At 43.5% G+C, this 20,445-nt stretch overlaps 1 protein-coding gene across 1 annotated transcript; it reads left to right on the top strand.

The window, feature by feature from the left end:
* Positions 1–2,875: 2,875 nt before the first annotated feature.
* LOC139417183 (opioid growth factor receptor-like 1) lies at positions 2,876–9,109 on the top strand. Its single transcript, XM_071166430.1, has 7 exons — positions 2,876–3,175; positions 4,322–4,399; positions 4,484–4,562; positions 4,667–4,745; positions 5,477–5,543; positions 5,706–5,851; positions 6,893–9,109. The coding sequence occupies exons 1-7, from the start codon at positions 2,993–2,995 to the stop codon at positions 7,368–7,370; spliced, it is 1,110 nt and encodes a 369-aa protein (XP_071022531.1). The 5' UTR covers positions 2,876–2,992; the 3' UTR covers positions 7,371–9,109.
* Positions 9,110–20,445: the final 11,336 nt, after the last annotated feature.

The raw sequence follows: 20,445 nt of genomic DNA, 5'->3' as shown, positions 1-20,445 counted from the left end.
CATCTTTCTACATTACGTGTCTTTGATTCCTGAGAGAGAATAGTGTGTTTTCTCCAGCCTGTTTTCTGTTTTATTTGACGAATGATGACATATCATCCTTACTTTCCCAACAACCCTGTCCTGGCTTCCATGGCCACTCTGATAATGGTTCAGCTGTAGGTGCTGCCACACTACACTCACACTCTACACTCTACACTCTGTCTGTCGGTCTCTGTCTGCCACACTCTACACTCTGTCTGTCTGTCTGTCTGTCCGTCTGTCTGCCACACTTTATTGTCTGTCTGTCTGTCTGTCCGTCTGTCTGCCACACTTTATTGTCTGTCTGTCTGTCTGTCTGTCTGTCTGTCTGTCTGTCCGTCTGTCTGCCACACTTTATTGTCTGTCTGTCTGTCTGTCTGTCTGTCTGTCTGTCTGTCTGTCTGTCTGTCTGTCTGTCTGTCTGTCTCTGTTGCTCTGTCTCTGTCTGTCTCTGTCTCTTTCTCAATTCAATTCAATTCAATTCAAGGGCTTTATTGGCATGGGAAACATGTGTTAACATTGCCAAAGCAAGTGAGGTAGACAACATACAAAGTGAATATATAAAGTGAAAAACAACAAAAATTAACAGTAAACATTACACATACAGAGGTTTCAAAACAGTAAAGACATTACAAATGTCATATTATATATATATATATACAGTGTTTTAACAATGTACAAATGGTTAAAGGACACAAGATAAAATAAATAAGCATAAATATGGGTTGTATTTACAATGGTGTGTGTTCTTCACTGGTTGCCCTTTTCTCGTGGCAACAGGTCACAAATCTTGCTGCTGTGATGGCACACTGTGGAATTTCACTCAGTAGATATGGGAGTTTTTCAAATTTGGATTTGTTTGTTGTCTCTCTCTCTCTCTCTCTCTCTGTCTCTCTCTCTCTCTCTCTCTCTCTCTCTCTCTCTCTCTCTCTCGCTGTCTGTCTCTCTCTCTCTCTGTCTGTCTGTATGTCTGTCTGTCTCGCTCTCTCTCTCTGTATGTCTCTCTCGTTCTGTCAGTCTGTCTCTGTCTGTCTCTCTCACTGTCGCTGTCTGTCTGTCTGTCTGTCTGTCTGTCTGTCTGTCTGTCTGTCTCTCTCTCTCGCTGTCTCTCTCTGTCTTTGTCTGTCAGTCTGTCTTGCACTCTCACTCTCTGTCTGTCTCTGTCTGTCTCTCTCTGTCCCTCTCTCTGTTTGTCCCTCTCTCTGTGTTTGTCTGTCTTTCTGCCTGCTCTCTATCAATCAATCAATCAATCAATCAATCTATCTATCTATCTATCTATCTATCTATCTATCTATCTATCTATCTATCTATCTACCTACCTATCTCCCTCCCTCCCTCCCTCCCTCCCTCCCTCCCTCCCTCCCTCCCTCCCTCCCTCCCTCCCTCCCTCCCTCCCTCCCTCCCTCCCTCCCTCCCTCCCTCCCTCCCTCCCTCCCTCCCTCGCACACGAACAAACACAGAGCCTCATACACTTAGAATAAAGGGTATGGTTATGGTACATCATTGTTCTCTGGGGTAAATACACATAATATACCTTCATTTTTTCTTACACGTTTGTACCTGTGTCCCCTAAAGGTACACTATTGGATATTTTAAGATATGAACTGTAAGAGTATATTTGTGTACCTATAACTAATGGTACAATGGGTATACTGCTTACAGGGTACCACTACAGTGACAAACAAACATTTGTACCCCTTTATGTACAATTCTGTACCATTTCTTCAGAGAGTGCAGAATACTCCTTCCTCTCTGTTTAATTAAGTATATTACTGCCATACTGATGGTGTAGTTGAAGGATTCACTAGAGTAGTCAGTTTCAATTACAAGGAGTGGCTGCAGTTTACGGTCGCTGTCCATTGTCTTGTGGTGCTAAACTGCAGGATTTTGAGAGTTCTATTCAGCCGCTGTCCATGGTGCTACATCTCCGACAGACCCTATTTGCTTGTTCTGGCATTCTATAAAGTCAGCTCACGCACACACGGACAGGTCTCGCTTTTGCTCTCTCTCTCGCTTTCGTTTCTGTTAATTGTTCCTAACATGACACAAACAGACTGAAGTGTCAGTAGTAGGCATATTGGCTATGGATTATTTCGAGATTAGCCTACAGTTTGGAGACGAATGGAAAATAAATGTGCTGGAACCATAGAACTACATATTAGAACTCAAAAAGTAATTTAATAGGATTTGGCTAACAGGCTTGCTAAGGAGTCGAGATCCACGTTGCTACGGTATGATATATTACGTAGGAAATGCTGCTCTCATGTGGTGGTGATGAGATTGACATTTCTGGTTCCTGTCTCACCGAATGTTGATCTTTATACTGTGCATTTGATGTCCGCTCTGTTGTATTGTATCATCCAGCTCTGTTTATTCTATCAGCAGCTAATGGTGCAATTGACTTTGGTCCGTTTCCCACTCCAACACTGCTTGGGTAGGCTGTCATGTTGTACTACGTTCGTCTCTGTGTTGCCACACATCAAAGCCCATCCCTTGGGAGGAATGCCCTTATTTAAATGTGCATTTAAGTAGTAAACTGTAGTCTGTTGATTAGCCCACCTAACTAGAAAAAACACGGCACACAACCACATATGTACTATACATACCAATAGACAGGCCCATATAGCCAATTTCTACAATGAGGGAAATTCCGATTATAACTCGATGGAAAACATGACGTCAGTGACAGAAATTGAGAATAATGATTTGTTATCTTTCTGACATTGACGATCTTAGAGGTGACACGAGTTAACCCCTGTCCCTGAGTCGCGGAGCAAGTGATGTCATCTTCGGTCCTGATGCTGTCACCTGGCACGCGGTGCACGTTGGGGGTGTGTTCACCGCGGCCAGCAAATCTGTGGATTGGAAACTCCCTCAGCCTGCCATTTAAAAGACCCAGGAGGCCGACTGCAAATCAAAATATGTAGGCTAAAAGGACACAGAGGACGGCTGCGACTCAGAGTAGGTTTGTTAAATGGGAAATCTGATAGGCAGTTTGCGCTACAAGGAGCCGAGCACTGTGGAAGAATGCGACTCGACGTGGGAGTCAGACTCGGAATGCGATGAGCAGCCGGGTGATGAGGACAGTGGGATATCCGAGTGTGTCAGCCCCCCCTTGACGGGGAGATGCGGCGAACAAGCGGACATGTCCCCGCAGGTAAATACCAGCACACGACAGAAACGCAACAGCACAAGAGCGTATCTATAGCAACCAGACACAGAGAAAAATGGAAGAAGAGCAGACTGCCCTGAGCTAAATTAGAAAAGGGAAATGGCACAGCTGCATAGCCGACTCGCTGAAAATGTCAACATCTCAGCTTAATGTTTGGCAACCAAAATCAGGCTTGTATGTAGGCTTGTAGCTTAGTTTAGGCCTATGTCTCCAAATAATTGTACTCAACGCATGTCTTGTTGCCATGTCTAGGCTACATCTAATGTCATTGCCAGGTATCCATTTGATGTGGTATTATGCATTGCCACAAGTGGATGTATTGTATCTTATAGCCATAATTCCGACATTATAGCCTACAGTTTGAACCAAAATGTTTTATATCCTCGTTCGTTTCCTCAATATTCCAGGTGCACAAGCAGAGAGAGTAGGCTAGTGTTGTGCGCATGTGAGACAGCGATCTGATGAAGGTGACCATTTTTTTTACATCAAAAATAATAGGGTCAGATATGGGGAGCCAATCTTCCTGCCTCTGATTTGGGTCAATGTCACAGTATGCTCATTCCCCCAATTCATTGCTGTTTTCAGGTCTAGGCCTTTGGGCTTTCTCTTTTTATTTTTTTGTTTGTTATTTTTATGACAATAGCCTACTCAACAACTCTACAATAGGGCAGCATCTCTGCTCATTGGTACAAAAGAGGTAAACAACAATGTTTTTCTATAATGAGTCAATTGCCTTTATTATTCCTTTATATAAACTTGACTTGCAACTAGTCAGTGTTAACTTACACTCTGTGAGTTGCAACTAGTCAGTGTTAACTTACACTCTGTGGATTGCAACTAGTCAGTGTTAACTTACATTCTGTGAGTTGCAACTAGTCAGTGTTAACTTACACTCTGTGAGTTGCAAGTAGTCAGTGTTAACTTACACTCTGTGAATTGCAACTAGTCAGTGTTAACTTACACTCTGTGAATTGCAACTAGTCAGTGTTAACTTACACTCTGTGAGTTGCAACTAGTCAGTGTTAACTTACACTCTGTGAGTTGCAACCAGTCAGTGTTAACTTACACTCTGTGAGTTGCAACCAGTCAGTGTTTACTTACACTCTCTCCATCTCTCTCTCTGTCTCTCAGTTCTCTGACTCTAGCACCAAGATGAAGAGGAGTTTTTATGCTGCAAAGGATCTTTACATATATCGCCACAGCTACCCGGTAAGCTCCACACACACTCACACACACACGCACGCGCAAACACACACACTTCCTGACTTTTCCTCCTTTTCCTCTCCCCCCTAGAACTACAAGGAGCCCCGGTTACCTAATGAGTACCGCAACCTTCGCTTCTACCTGAATACGATCCCTCTAATACCAGATGGTCAGTGCACGCACGCAAGCACACACACACACACACACACACACACACACACACACACATTTTAAGCTGTATAATTTATGTGATTGACCTGAATCCATCTCTAGTCATCTTCATTGAGGAGATCCTGACCAAATGGAAAGGAGATTACGACAAACTGGAGCACAATCACACCTACATACAGTGGTGAGAGCTCCGTCAAGTTACTATGGGATGTGTGTGTCATGTGCACCTGCGAATACTGGGTTCAAATACTATTTCAAATACATTGAGTGTTTGTTCTAGCCTGCCAGGAGTGCCAGATGGCAGGGCTTGCAGTTATGGGACCAGGCAAGCTCATTCAAACAGTAGTATTTGAACCCGGGTCTGTTACATATGTATGTATGGACATAGAAATGTATCTCATTCTTATTTGCAGGAACTAAACTGTCTTCCACAAGCAGGAAGGAGAATAGCAAAGTTCAGCCAGTTCTCTGACACAGACCTACATAACTTAGAGACCCACACAACACCAAGAAAAAATAGTCACACCACCGAGGTTCACACATATGCTGCCAATCTCACTTACACCCTTTAGCGCCACCCTTATTATCTCTCGCTTCCTCTCATTCTCTGTCGTTCTCTCCTTTCTGACAGAGCTGATCATTAGCATAATATAAATGAGTGGGGTGTCTAAGAAGCACTGAGCACGTGCAGAAGGATGGCTGGCACTCCTTGAATTGACTTAATTAGAGACGTCAGCGAGAGAGAGAAGGAGAAAGGAAGATGTGTATAGAGAAATAGAGGGCAGAGGGGGAGAGCAAGAGAAAGACAATGACGACAGGAAAGAGAGGATGGGGAGGCATGCATAGAAAAGTCAGTGGCAGAGAGATAAACACACTCTGTGACGTTCATCTCTCTCTTTGTCTTTCCTGCAGGCTTTTCCCTCTGAGGGAGCAAGGCCTCAACCTCTATGCTCCAGAACTAACTCAGGAGGAGATCAAGGTAAAGACTGTAACAGGACCACATAACCACACATTGACCGATTTGACTGCAACTTGACCATTGTGGTTTTCATGATCTGAAAATGGCAGTATGTTTTCATGTTGTACAGGAATTTGGAATATTGTGGGATATACTCCAACTGATCGTTGCTATGTCCCAAAGGAATTCCTAAGCACTCGGGAGGCCAAGCGGCGATTCTTGCTGGCGTACACACTCATGCTGGATTTTTACGGAATCAAACTCCTGGATAAGATTGGGAATGTCACCCGAGCTTCCAACTGGCAAGAACGCTTCCAGCACCTCAATGAGTGAGTGATTCATACAGGTGTACACACACACGTACACTCACACACGTACACACACACACACACACACACACACACACACACACACACACACACACACACACACGTACACACACACGCACACGCACACGCACACATACACACACACATACGCAAAAATACGCACAAACACACACGCACGTACAAACATACACACACATACACACACAAACACGTACACACGCACATGCACACAGCACACACACACACACACACACACACGTACACACACAAACACATGTACACACACGTGCACACAAACACGTGCACACGCACATGCACACACACAAACACATACAAACACATACAAACACATACACAAAAATGCGCACACAAACACACACACACACACACACACACAAACATACATGCACATACAAACACACACGCACATACAAACATACAGACACACACACATAAACACATACAAACAAATACACAAAAATACACACACACACACACACACACAAACACACACAAACATACACGCACATACTGTACACACACAAACACACACACACACACGCAAGCACGCACGCACGCACACACACACACACGTGTACACACACACACACACACACACACAAACACACACACACACACACACACACACACAAAACACACGTATACACAAACACACACACACACACACAAACACACATGCACGTACACACACAAAAACACACACACTCACTCACACACACACGCACGTTCAAACACACACGCACATGCATATATTCACACTCGCACACACACACTTGTATACACACACACGTATACACAAGCACACGTACACACACACACAAACACACATGTGCACACACATGCACACACAAACATACACACACACGCACACACACACACACAGACACACACAAAGAGTATTAATTCCTTCTGTGTCATTGTCTTGCATTCTTTTTCTCTCTCTGACATGCAAGAAAGATGAGGTTTGGGGAAATACACTCATGTGATGAGTAACCTACCTATTTCTCCCTCTGTCATTAGGTCACATCACAACTACCTGCGGATCACGCGCATTCTCAAGTCTCTGGGTGAACTTGGCTTCGAGGCCTTCAAAGCCCCGCTGGTGCGTCTGCTGCTGGACGAGGCTCTGTGTCGAGGCACCCTGCCCAACATGCTGCACAGCATCCTGGAGTACTACGTCTACACAATCCGCCCACGCTCCCTCCGCCGCAGCCTGCTCCGCTACGCACAACAGCACTACCAGCCGGCCAACACTTTCCTCTGGGGGCCCCCGGCCAGGAGAAGAGGAGCTGGGGCCGGGCCAGGACCCATCCTGGAGAGGGAGAGGAGCGGAGGAGACCCCCATAGGGCTCGTAATCCGCTGACGAAGCAGGACTCAGGGGGAGGGGGGGATGGGGGAGGAGAGGGGAAGGGAACCAAGGGCTGTTCCGCTTCCACTAAATCCCTCCAGGAGGGGGTGAAGGGCGAGTACATTGAGACTGTACCACTGGAAGACTGAAGGGTTTATTTTTTTAAATTTTTTTTTGGGGGGGGGGGGGGGTCATTGTAGAAATACTGGCCCATGCAATGTTTTTATGGACTTAAAAGTCGCTAAGTTATAGAGGCTAAGTTTAGTATGCAGCACAATCCTTAACGTTAAACTACTCTTGCAATGTTTTCTCTCTATCACAATGCATTTAGTCCTTTTGTATTGATTGACTGCACTTGGCAATCCACTCATAATTGTACAGACCCTTCTAGCCAAGCAGATCACATTTAGGAGTTAGCATACAACAAACAGCCTGATTGGTTGGAAGTATGAAACAAACAATCTGATAGGATATAAACAACTGCTTGACAAGGCGGCTGCTGTGTGGAATCTTGCACCTTTGACAATCTGTGTCTTCCTATATGAGATATCTCTGTTACTTCCTGGTTACTTCTTGAGCTGATCTTCCTAATGGCTGCTGATCCTGGCAATGAGGGTGAATCATTGGCTGTCGGATCCCATCTTCCTACACAAAGCCTTCTGGAGCTTTAAGAGCAGCCAAGCTAGTCAGACGCACAGGCTCATATGAGATTTTCAGGTATACTGTAATGCGATTGAAAACATGGGCTGAAGTGTTAATGCTGTAGCTACTAGATAGTATGTGTGTGTTGAGACTAGTGTGTTTGTGATAAGCAGTGTGTGTACTACTACATTCTGAAGTGCCTCTTTTCTATTCATCTTTTATTGGTGAATTGTGTTCAGTTAGGGATGTGTGTGTGTACTGATCAATGTTTCAGTTACATCTTTTCATATATGAATTTGGCTAGCTGATGGGTTTTAGAGTAAAAGGCACGATTTGCTTCCATAAGAACAGAAACCGAACGTTTCAAACCGAACGTTTCAATGTACCAGTATGATTATAAACAGGCAAATAACTGGACGGCAGCTTGGGATAGCACGTTTCTGTAGGGTACACATTTTACAGTGCATTTACATCCGAGTCATCTAGCATACACATGATTCACAACAATACCTGGCACTTGGGTCCTGAATCCTGGACCATTCTATTGGGGAATAATTCATAAGAATCCTAATGAGGATGATGTTGTTTTTTTATTGGGGAGAAAAAAATGCAGAACTGTTGAGTGTATATATATACACATACACATTTGTAGTATAGCCTCTCAAAAAGGAGGCTGAGTGGATGGCTTGAATCCAACTCTCTCTTTCTTATTCTCTCTCTCCTTCTCCCTAGCCATACATTATTGGTTGGCATTGCCATGTTAAAATGTGCCAATGAAGACCAGTTAAAATGACTAATTTACTCCCTCACGTTCCCCCTTCTCTCAGAGGCTTACGATAAAGAAGGATCTGCTCCCTCTCTCTGTTTCTCTAAAGACCCTCACGTTGTTTAACTGTCCCTATTGTCATCTGGGTCTAGATAGGCTTGGGAGAGGATGGGAGGATGGGGAAGAGGAGACGACTGAGGGAAGGGGACTAACTGTACATACAGTCTATGGAACGCTGGGAAGCACGTCTTGTCGATGCGTACGTGATCTGTGTCAGGTAGAGATGCATCTCTCTCGCTCTCTCTTTCTCTCTCTCTGTTGTCTTCCTTGTGACTGATTGGTCTCTGGATGTGTAAAGGTTCCCTTCATAAGTGTGTTTTGTAAATTGTATCAATTCTTATGATTTGTATAAGACAGTTTGTGGAGCATAATTTTATGGCTGCTGTAATAAATGATGGCAAATCAACAGCAAAAGAACATGTGTACTTTATGTGAGAGATAGAGAGAGTATATGGGAGTGGCTCGTCACTATAGACAAATCCAACCAGATCCATTTCTCTTTGTTAGGCATGTACCAAGAACAACCAAGGTTCTATCTGCAAAAAGTTCTGAACCCTCATTTGTTTGAATGGTGTCAGCAATTTCCATCTTTATTCTTTTGAACTTGACATTAATTGGGGTATTTAGAGTACTATATACACTGAGTGTACAAAACATTAAGAACACCTGCTTAGGCCTCCCGGGTGGCGCAGTGGTTAAGGGCGCTGTACTGCAGCGCCAGCTGTGCCATCAGAGTCCCTGGGTTCGCGCCCAGGCTCTGTCGTAACCGGCCGCGACCGGGAGGTCCGTGGGGCGACGCACAATTGGCCTAGCGTCGTCCGGGTTAGGGAGGGCTTGGTCGGTATGGATGTCCTTGTCTCATCGCGCACCAGCGACTCCTGTGGCGGGCCGGGCGCAGTGCGCGCTAACCAAGGCTGCCAGGTGCACGATGTTTCCTCCGACACATTGGTGCGGCTGGCTTCCGGGTTGGAGGCGCGCTGTGTTAAGAAGCAGTGCGGCTGGTTGGGTTGTGTATCGGAGGACGCATGACTTTCAACCTTCGTCTCTCCCGAGCACGTACGGGAGTTGTAGAGATGAGACAAGATAGTAGCTTGGATACCACGAAATTGGGGAGAAAAAGGGGTAAAAAAAAAAAAAAAGAACACCTGCTTTTTCCATGACATAGACTGACCAGGTAAATCCAGCTGAAATCTATGCTCCCTTATTGATGTCACTTGTTAAATCCACTTCAATCAGTGTAGATGAGACAGGTTAAAGAATGATTTTTAAGCCTTGAGACAATTGAGACATGGATTGTGTATGTGTGCAATTCAGAGGGTGAATGAGCAAGACACAAGTTAAGGGCTTTTGAACGGGGTATGTTAGTAGGTGCCAGGCACACCGGTTTGTGTCAGGAACTGCAATGCTGCTGGGTTTTTCACGCTCAACAGTTTCCCGCGCATATCAAGAATGGTCCACCACCCAAAGGACATACAGCCAACTTGACACAACTGTGGGAATCATTGGAGTCAACATGGGACAGCATCCCTGTGGAACGCTTTCAACACCTTGTAGAGTCCATACCTTGGTGAATTGAGGTTGTTCTGAAGGGGGGAGGGGTGCAACTCAATATTAAATTAACAAAGGTGTTCTTAATGTTTTGTACACTCAGTGTAGCTAGAGAACATTAAACAGAACAAGGCTATGTCAATAACTCAGATAGAACCTTCTAGTCCCAAGCTCTCGAAATTCACCATTAGATGGATAGAATATGTATGTTCTAGCCATTCTATGAGCCAGACCTACGATAACCCTGACTGCCCAATGCCAGTTTACCACAAAAGGTGAGTGTATAGCCTGTAGCACACAGATGAGTCTGAAGAGAGCCATGGATCTCCAGAGTTATGGAAATTTCAGTGTACTAATTGAGGTGTGTGTGGTGAGAAGAAGAATGTGTGAGGGATGACACACACACACACACACACACACACACACACACACACACACACACACACACACACACACACACACACACACACGTCATGTCAACAGCAGCTAATCATGCCTTCTAAGAGAATGCATGTATTTAATTAGGGCTTATTGTGTAAGGTAAAGCCTTGCTGTCTTACTAGATGTTGGTTGATGTTAATAATGTTGTGTGTTGAGTACAGAGTGGTAGATGGGGACTGTTGTGTCACACTTTGTTTTGGATTGGGGTCGTCAGACTGCTGAACAATTAATCAAATGGCCACCCGGACTATTTACAATGACACTACCCCCCCCCCCCCCCCCCCTTTGTTTTTACACTGCTGCTACTCGCTGTTTATTATCTATGCATAGTCACTTTACCCCGACCTACATGTACAAATTCCTCAACTAACCTGTACCCCCACATATTGACTCGGTACCGGTACCCCCTGTATAGATAGCCTTGTTATTGTTATTTTATTGTGTTACTTCATATTTGATTTTTTACTTTATTTTATTTAGTAAATGTTTTCTTAACTCTATTTCTTGAACTGCATTGTTGGTTAAGGGCTTGTAAGTAAGAAATTCATGGTAAGGTCTACACCTGTTGTATTCAGTGCATGAGACGAAAGAAAATGTATTTGATTTGAGTGTGTGGGTATGGTGGGTTCGGTGTCATGTGTTGGGAGTGGAAGTAGAGGCAGTCTGTGCCTAGTGTCATTTGGGTAGAAGTTTCCCTGGTGAAATGTGTGGTGTATAATTAGAGGTAGTGGTGAGCTGTGTTGGGGTATTCTGTGGTGAGCTGTGTTGGGGTGTTCTGTGGTGAGCTGTGTTGTAGTATTCTGGGGTGAGCTGTGTTGTGGTATTCTGTGGTGAGCTGTGCTGGGGTATTCTGTGGTGAGCTGTGTTGGGGTATTCTGTGGTGAGCTGTGTTGGGGTATTCTGGGGTGAACTGTGTTGGGGCATTCTGTGGTGAGCTGTGTTGGGGTATTCTGTGGTGAGCTGTGTTGGGGTACTTATGTTGAGCTATGTTGGGGGGATGGATGTTGTGGTGTGTTGGGTAGGAGTATGGGGTATTCTGTGTTGGGGAGTGGTTGTTACTGTGGGATAAGTGCAGTGTGCCCACAGCACTGATTCATACTGACAGAATGAGGCGGCTGCCTCCTGGAATGGGTGCTGGAGCAGAGCGAGTGACTCACCCTGTGTGTGGGTATGTGTAAAGGAGAGAGACTATTTCAATTGGCGGCATTGTCTTACAGAGAAGGACCAAATAGGCCAAAATTGTGTCTCTTCATCTTGTAACACACACACACTACAAACCACTAATCCTAAAACCACACATCTGTACCAGTATCACAGCATGTGTATGTTCTTTATGTGTTACAATAATGTCACAGATCTGTTTGTGTGCACGCCTGTCTGCCCATGTGTGAGACTGACATTCACTCTCCTTCCAGAATAGAGCTTATGTCTTAGCTATCTGTAACAGATGGCTTCACGGTGTGTTACTCCTCTTCTTGTTTCAGTTTCCTCTGAAGTTTGGACTTGAAACTCGTGCAGGTGTTGTGTCTGCACCTGATAAGAAGTGAGCTTCTTTCCGTCTGTACCACCAGTGGGCTCCAGGGATTTGTCCCTCAGAGTTGGTGTCATCATCATCATCATTATCCTCACCTAACATCCACACATTTTTGGCGAGAAATATTTTGTTATGTGGGCCAATCAAAAGTTCAACCTCTAACACATTGTATGTATTATATTAGCTATTTGTAAGAGGTGCATATGACGCATCTAATACGATTTAGCGTTTGTGCGTTCTCATCTACAGTTCCATGTAATAAATCAGAGTGACATTCAGAACTCGTATACTGTATAATACACATGTGAACTGGAAGGTAACATATGTCAAATAAAGAGGAAAAGATTCATAAGAAACTCTGTTCCAAATGGGGAATTTATCTTGGACATACATCAACAAACCACTACTGTATAAAATTGATGAAATATTAAATCATGCCCTTCAGATGAACATTGCAAAATATAAAATGCAACAGTATTATGGTTGGATTGGACAACCTTTAATCTCGGCACTCAAAACCAAATTTCACATGCGCTGTCTGTTACGAGAGACTATAACCACTCTATATTTCAAAATGGCATCCTAGGTTTCTCAGACGAAACTGGACTTACATTTCGGGGTGTTTCAGTCTGAGGTCGAAACTAGTTGTTACTCAGAGATCTTCTGCTTTCTAAGGCGCAGAAAGAGAAGTGAAAATTAGAGAAGCCTACACCCATAAGGGCAAAGACAATATTGGAGTATGCTTATTTGACCAACATTTGACCAACTTATTTGACCAAGGAGTTGACCATGAATGAATGATTCAATGATATGTGGTTAAGGGGGTTCACAGAAGGTTACATGAGATGGAATCACACACACAATGTGCTTGATTAACCTTTGACCTTTCTTGGTCAGACTGTTACTGTGATCCAACACTATCACAATACTCACATAATCCTGCCTCTCCAGCTGTACAAAGTACATGTTATTCCATGTCTATTTGTGGGCAGTAATTTTGTGTGCGAATGTGTTAATGTCATAGTGTATAACAGCATTGCGCGTGTGTGGGTGTGTGGTGTGTGTGTGAAAGAGAGAGGGGTGGCTCAGCCAGCTGTTCCATTCACCGCAGAAATCCCCAGGTCAGCTCTATGTGACCCAGGTTTCAGTTCCTCATGGCAGAAAGACAAGCAGTGATATAAATATTAGAATAGAGATAGAAAGCATGTGAATCCCCTAAACAGTCCAAGTGAGACCAACAGCACCGGAAGAGTTGAGGATGATGGTAAACCCATGGTTTAGTCTCGAGGATGATAGTAAACCCATGGTTTAGTCTCGAGGATGATAGTAAACCCATGGTTTAGTCTCGAGGATGATAGTAAACCCATGGTTTTGTCTCGAGGATGATAGTAAGCCCATGGTTTAGTCTCGAGGATGATAGTAAACCCATGGTTTAGTCTCGAGGATGATAGTAAACCCATGATTTAGTCTCGAGGATGATAGTAAACCCATGGTTTGGTCTCGAGGATGATAGTAAACCCATGGTTTAGGCTCGAGGATGATAGTAAACCCATGAGTGTTTTACTCTCATTGAAATAAATGACACACATGATTAATTACAAAACAGAGAAGGTTGTGGTGAAGAATAGCCTTTATTCATCATATTCAAAATACATTGAACATTTGCACCAATAGAAAACAATTGTTAGAGCAAACAAATGACACATATTTACTGTTATTAAAAGCACACACTAACACAGAAACTCTCAACTTCACCCTATTTGAATAGCTGGAACTATCACCATGCCAACACATCTGCAGTCTTTTAAGACCTGCAAGAGTGAGTCATCAAGGGAAGAGAAGCAGTGTTCAATGTGGAATCAGGCCTATAGTCATTCTGGATAATATACAGTATAAGGCAGTAATTCTATGGTACTTCCGATGCAATGTGTGATCTGCAAGCAGAGAATGATAGAGGCCTCTAGTGGCCAAAAACATTTTAGCAAGGGCAGCGCCATCGAGGGTTTCCACTATGGTTGGGCAGTATCCAGATTTTCTCATATTGTCATACCGTCCTCTCATTCCAGGTTTTATGGTATTACCGGCCAAAAAACGCAAAAAAAAGCCCATTCGGTGTCTATTACCAGAATGCTAACAAAATTAGCACAAATAATAGCGAATTTCCATTGAGACTGCTAGCTAAATATGTTTAACGAGTGCAGAGGCAATCCAACTCAAAGTTATACATATATAGGTAGGAGCTACCAAATATAATTTTTGGTGAGTTTAGAACATTTATAAGCAAATGTGAACAAAGGACATTGTGTAAATGAACAAAGTTGAGAGACGTACTTGTCGGAAGGAAGAACAGTACTGGCTCTGGAGCAGCATGTGAACACGCTGTGTCTGTGTGGAATCGCTAGGGCAATGGGCCTGCTTGCTCTGCTCTGAGAAGAAGGGGGAGGAGCAGAAGGGCTAAGAACAGAGAGAAGAAAAAACATTAAAATCAAGATACAGATAACTCATCCAAAGGGCTTTGACTTCTTAAACACAGCACAGCCCCTTACTTACTCAAATCTGACTAAAATCTGTTCATCTACAGCCCCAGGAAGAATATCAAACGTAAAAATGTTCACATTTTCATAAATTCTTAGAAGGTTTAGGAATTACGTATACTAAGACATTTGTGAAAATTCTATAGCAATATAGTGGGAAAGCTGCTGTGCGTTTGGACAACTAATGGACACTGCAGCAAATAAAACCTTATAAAAAAATCTGTCTCGTCCAAGACCGGTGCGCTATAGCCAATCAGAGATAAAGTAGGCCTTCATACAAACAAGCCATTGGCCACATGGGCCTGCCATCATTCACGTTGAACTGGACTGTGTGTTTACAGGCAGATGGGCCTGCCATCATTCACATTGAACTGGACTGTGTGTTTACAGGCAGATGGGCCTGCCATCATTCACTTTGAACTGGACTGTGTGTTTACAGGCAGATGGGCCTGCCATCATTCACTTTGAACTGGACTGTGTGTTTACAGGCAGATGGGCCTGCCATCATTCACTTTGAACTGGACTGTGTGTTTACAGGAAGTTGCAACAGCACGACTTCAGATCATTAGAACTCATTTGAATGGATTTCTACAAATATGTCAACACCGCGGAAGTCCTCTTACATTTGGGAACTTTAGTCATTCATCAAACAAACAAACATGAAAAGGTAGGTTCTCTCTCCCTCAGTTATGCACATCAACAACAAGATCAACAACTAATGCTAGCCCAAGCAAGATCAGCTAAAATCTAACGAAGGAACATTAGATAAACCCTCAACTTTTTGAGCTAGTTGGCTGTCAAAATTGCACTGATACACAATGGGAAATTGTAGCTTACTCGTCATTCTGCAGTTTGCCTGTAAATGCATGCTTGTCCAAAACCAAGCACCCAAGCTAACTGGCTAAAGTTGGCTAGCTTGTTAGCTAGCTACTTCCAGACACAAATGAGAGAACACCTCACTCTGACCATTTTACTTGCTGAGCTTGTTAGGCTGTTTTGGCTACGTTTACTGACACCGGTCATATTCAGCGGGTGTCGTCTGAATTCGGAGTAGATAGCCAGAGTGAATTTGCGAATGCAAGACATATGCTAAATGTATAACAGTCTTTAAAGTTATTGCTAGCTAACCAAATGACACCTGTATCTCTAGCTGTGTACAGCCACCGAAAAACAATATGGAAGGGGCAATGTCAGTCACTCACCCACCCACTCCTCGTTAGCTAGCTAACGTTAGGCTCCGTGTTTTTAGCTTGCTACATAAATAGATACCCTAGCCTATTAGCCACATTGATTGTATTGATATTCCTAGCCTTAGTCACATTAGTCTGTTTTTGGCCAAAATATTGGCCAATGTACCAGGCCAGCTGTGATTCACAACATGAAAGCAATATTTTTTGGACTACCAAGAAATGTATTGGTAAATTATATGAATCGGGCATTGAACTGCATCCATATAGTTTGCCAACAAGGCCTTAGTGTACACCATGGAATGTTGAGTCACAGAAATGATTTTTAAATGAAGTTTGTTTTGTAGAATAAACTGTGAATTGTATATTTTTGACTGATATTACGATTGTCTGTTTCATATCCGCAAAGTAGTTAAAACGCTGTTAGTTCCACTTCAAACATTGTTAGACTAATTAGTCAGACTAATTTTGTGCTTCAGTTGCACTTCTCCACTCGGATGAGAATTCTTGAACTGCATTCTCTCAGCAGACAGCGCTCTGACTGAATTGTAGCTACTTTTCTTCAGGACTTTTCTTGGTGTAGCAAGCTTACTTTTATTCGGTAAAATGCAAGATTAACTTTAAGCAAAACCTCAAGAAATGTAGCTGGCTACATTATTTCTATGACAAACATTAGAAATATGATGGCCATTAATCATTTTTGCAAAAAAAATACATTGCCATTTCATTGTAAGCTCATTTACTGCCAGTGTTCCACTTCTGCTATCATCTGAAGAAAATGAAGATATATTCTGCCGAATGTGTTACACTAATGTATTTTCTGTGAAGGAAAACTAGAGTTGCACGTCCCTGATCACTCTATTGAAGCAACAAAAACACTGTTGGCTTTCAATATACAACACCACGCTTTCTCCTGTTGTGCTGTTTACAAACAAACATATGACTGTCTCAAATGCTCTGTGGAACTATTTCAAATAATGTGATAGGTGAAATTAAGAACGGAGTCTGCTTTATCTCCTAACGTATTGCACAAGTTGACTGCAGGTATTTACTTAAAAAGTAGCTACAAATATGACAATTTATTGAAAAACCTATAAGAAATCGTTTAAACGATATTGACGGTATTGAAAAACCCTCCCATTGCTATTTCCAAATACCCCGGTACACTGCCCAAGCCTAGTTTCCACCATGCTTACGCCATTTTAAAGCAGTCAACTGGGTGGGGATTCCAATGGGTTGTAGCCTCAATGGCACAGCCCATGCTGACACAGACGCTATAATGGCACAGATATAAAGATGAGTCCTCTATCTATATCTGCAAGGCAAACCTTTTGTGGTGAATTGAAAGGGAAGGCATTACTGCATATTCAACACTGCCTCAGAAAAAGTAAACCATGGAGAAAGGACGCCCTCTAGAGTCTGAATGAAGGAAAAGCTTCCATTCCTGTGACGTCAGCTAGCTAGCTAAATAGATAGAGCAAGCAAGCTAAACACAAAGAACATTGGGGTTAGGGAGTAATAACAGTAGAACAAGGTCACTAAATCTAACCCATTCCATGGAGGAATGGTAGGAGACATGGAGAGGGCTGTGTGTGTCTCTGTGGGGTCATCTGAAGGTATTTATAGCTACTTCCTTTTGGGCTCCCTGTTGCAGTGACGTCAGTCTGGGTGGGTCTGGTTCCAACTGAACTGACCAGGTCAGGGCACACTGGTGTACACACACACACACTTTTACAACACTGCCCCAATCACACAATGGTTTGTGTCGACTTCCTCTGTGCGTTGTGCCTCCCACAGCCACTTAACATACCATAGGCTTCGGTCAACACATAGCAGAGGACATAGTCCATTAGATCAGCACACCTATATATAACATTACATTAGGATTGGTATATCTGTGACAGGAAAATAGATTCAATTCTCTACTGGGACCAGGCTTTACATACTGTATAGAGTACATACACAGTCTGGGCTTCATACATAGTTTATAGTGCCTATATTTGTTTAGGGACACAAAATGACAAAGCAATATACATTTCCTTTATATTTAAGTGTAACTGCTTCCTCTTCATTTTTTGGCTCAATTTTTGGGGGTCTGGGAGTGCATACGGTATGTGCAAATATGTACGATTGTGTGCACGACCACTACCGGTCAAAACGTTTAGAACACCTACTCATTCAATGGTTTTTCTTTATTTTTACTATTTTCTACATTCCAGGTGACTACCTCATGAAGCTGGTTGAGAGAATGCCAAGCGTGTGCAAAGCTTCATCAAGGCAAAGGGTGGCTACTTTGAGGAAACTCAAATATATTTTGATTTGTTTAATACTTTTTTGGTTACTACTTGATTCCATGTGTTATTTCATAGTTTTGATGTCTTCACTATTATTCTACAATGTAACAAATAGTACAAATAAAGAAAAAAACTTCAATGAGAGGGTGTTTTGAAAATATTTTGACCGGCAGTGTATATTGTGTGTCGTGTGTTCACGCAAGTGTGTGTGTTTCCTGCAGCGAGTCTGTTGTGAGATGGGTGGTCCTGTCCCACCGGAGCAGACATGTCACAAGTCACAGCCAATCAGATGGCGGCCCCTCCCTATTTCCTGCGCTGCCTCGGTCGGCATTCCGAAAGTGCTCCGCAGTATTCCAGGAGCGTTCCCAAGTCAGGCAGCGCAAACATCCCACTCCCGGCTACTAGAGGGCGCCGCTGAGAGTGTAGGATGTTTACACTGCCTGAAACCCGGAGAGGTCATAGGTCGGCAGTTAGAACTCATCCTTACCCACAGATCAGATTACCCTAATCCTAAACTTTACACGACTGTGTCTCAATACTCATTAACAGCGTACTGTCCTTGTCTCCTTTCCTTCAAGAGCACTGTTTGGTAAAAGGACTTGACAGGTTTCTACCATGCTTCTATAGCTTGTCATGTCCTCTGAGATCAGTGGTCAGAAAAGGCAGTAGATAAAGTAGTGTCCGGTTTTCACTCACCCCCCGCCACTTCTCCTCTCTCCTTAGGATGTAACCCCTCCCTGCTACTGTGAACCAACTGCCATGAACAGAGCTGTTTCCTCTCCTCCCTCTTTCTCCCACTCTGTTTTTCTAAAGTCCTTTGGGCACAATCATCAGAGACGGTGCCAACAGACAGACAGTGTCGTGGAAAGTAGCAGTTTGTGTGTCTCCAGTTCGTTCACTTCTCAGTGGTCATAATTGAGATCCATCAATATATGAAGTCCCCTGGGACTGGCCTGTGACATAGAGAGATATCCAGAGGGTGAAACGGTTTGTTCCACTAAACATCCTTGGATTTAATTGATCAATTCATGTTACAGATTGGTCATAGTCCACACTACAGGTTTCTCCATGTATGGCTCTATGTGCATGCAGTGAAAGCCTCTATGACAAATACAGTTGACTCTAAGCCTAATAGTGATGGCTATCACAGTTGTCGCCATGTAAAAAAAATAGCTGTATAGTAGTTGCGATGATAATGGCAGTTGGCTGCTGCAAACATCCGACTGAAAGCCCTATATGAAACACCAGCTTTCAGTCAAGGATGTTTACAGTAGCCCATACTGCCAGCTGTGCTGGAGAGGGTACATGGACACTGCTCAAACCAAACACTGGGCATTACTTGCACTAGGTTTTGGTAACATACAGCATAGTCATATGGAAACCATGTGTTTGATGTGTTGGATGCATATTCTATTGATTTCGTTCCAGTCATTACTAGGAGTCTGTCCTCCCAATTTAAAAAGGTGCCACTGGCCACCTATGGTACAGCGAAAGTTCGGTTGGGTCAACTGTCTTCAAGTTAGCACCAAAGGTCCAGCAACATTCTAAATACAAACACGGCACCCGTCAAAATCTCAAATCTTCAATCAACTTGGCTCTGTAACTGCAGATACTGAGTCCAGTATATAGTCACTGGTCTCCAGTATGTTTTCTCTGCCTTTCCTTTGTTGATCTGTAAGCATTCTGTCAGCATGTGACATACCACAACGACAGCCCCCACACACAATGTACTGGCATCATATTTACCATGTAAACACCACACAGGGCTTCTGTTTAGCCATCACACACACACACATGAAACAACTGCTCCTTCACACGCAAAGCAGTGTGTCTGCACTGTAGACCTCTCTCCCAGTGGCCTTTCCACCCTTGATCCCCCAACCAAAATTCTGACTTCCTGCCTCCCCCTGGTATCCCACTCCTCCTCCCACCCCACAATCAAAGTGCTCATTGCCTTGTTTACCACACACACCCTAACCTCTGTGTGACATTTGTGTGTGCCTATATGTAGAGGAATAGATGTTTATGCTGTGCGTGTGTGTGAGCCTATATGTAGGGGAATAGATGTTTATGCTGTGCGTGCCTATATGTAGGGGAATAGATGTTTATGCTGTGTGTGTGTGTGTGCCTATATGTAGGGGAATAGATGTTTATGCTGTGTGTGTGTGTGTGTGTGCCTATATGTAGGGGAATAGATGTTTATGCTGTGTGTGTGTGT

This window comes from Oncorhynchus clarkii, chromosome 1 (genome assembly GCF_045791955.1).
Source record: "Oncorhynchus clarkii lewisi isolate Uvic-CL-2024 chromosome 1, UVic_Ocla_1.0, whole genome shotgun sequence".
Lineage (NCBI taxonomy): Eukaryota > Metazoa > Chordata > Actinopteri > Salmoniformes > Salmonidae > Oncorhynchus > Oncorhynchus clarkii.
This window is presented reverse-complemented; position numbering and strand designations above follow the sequence as displayed.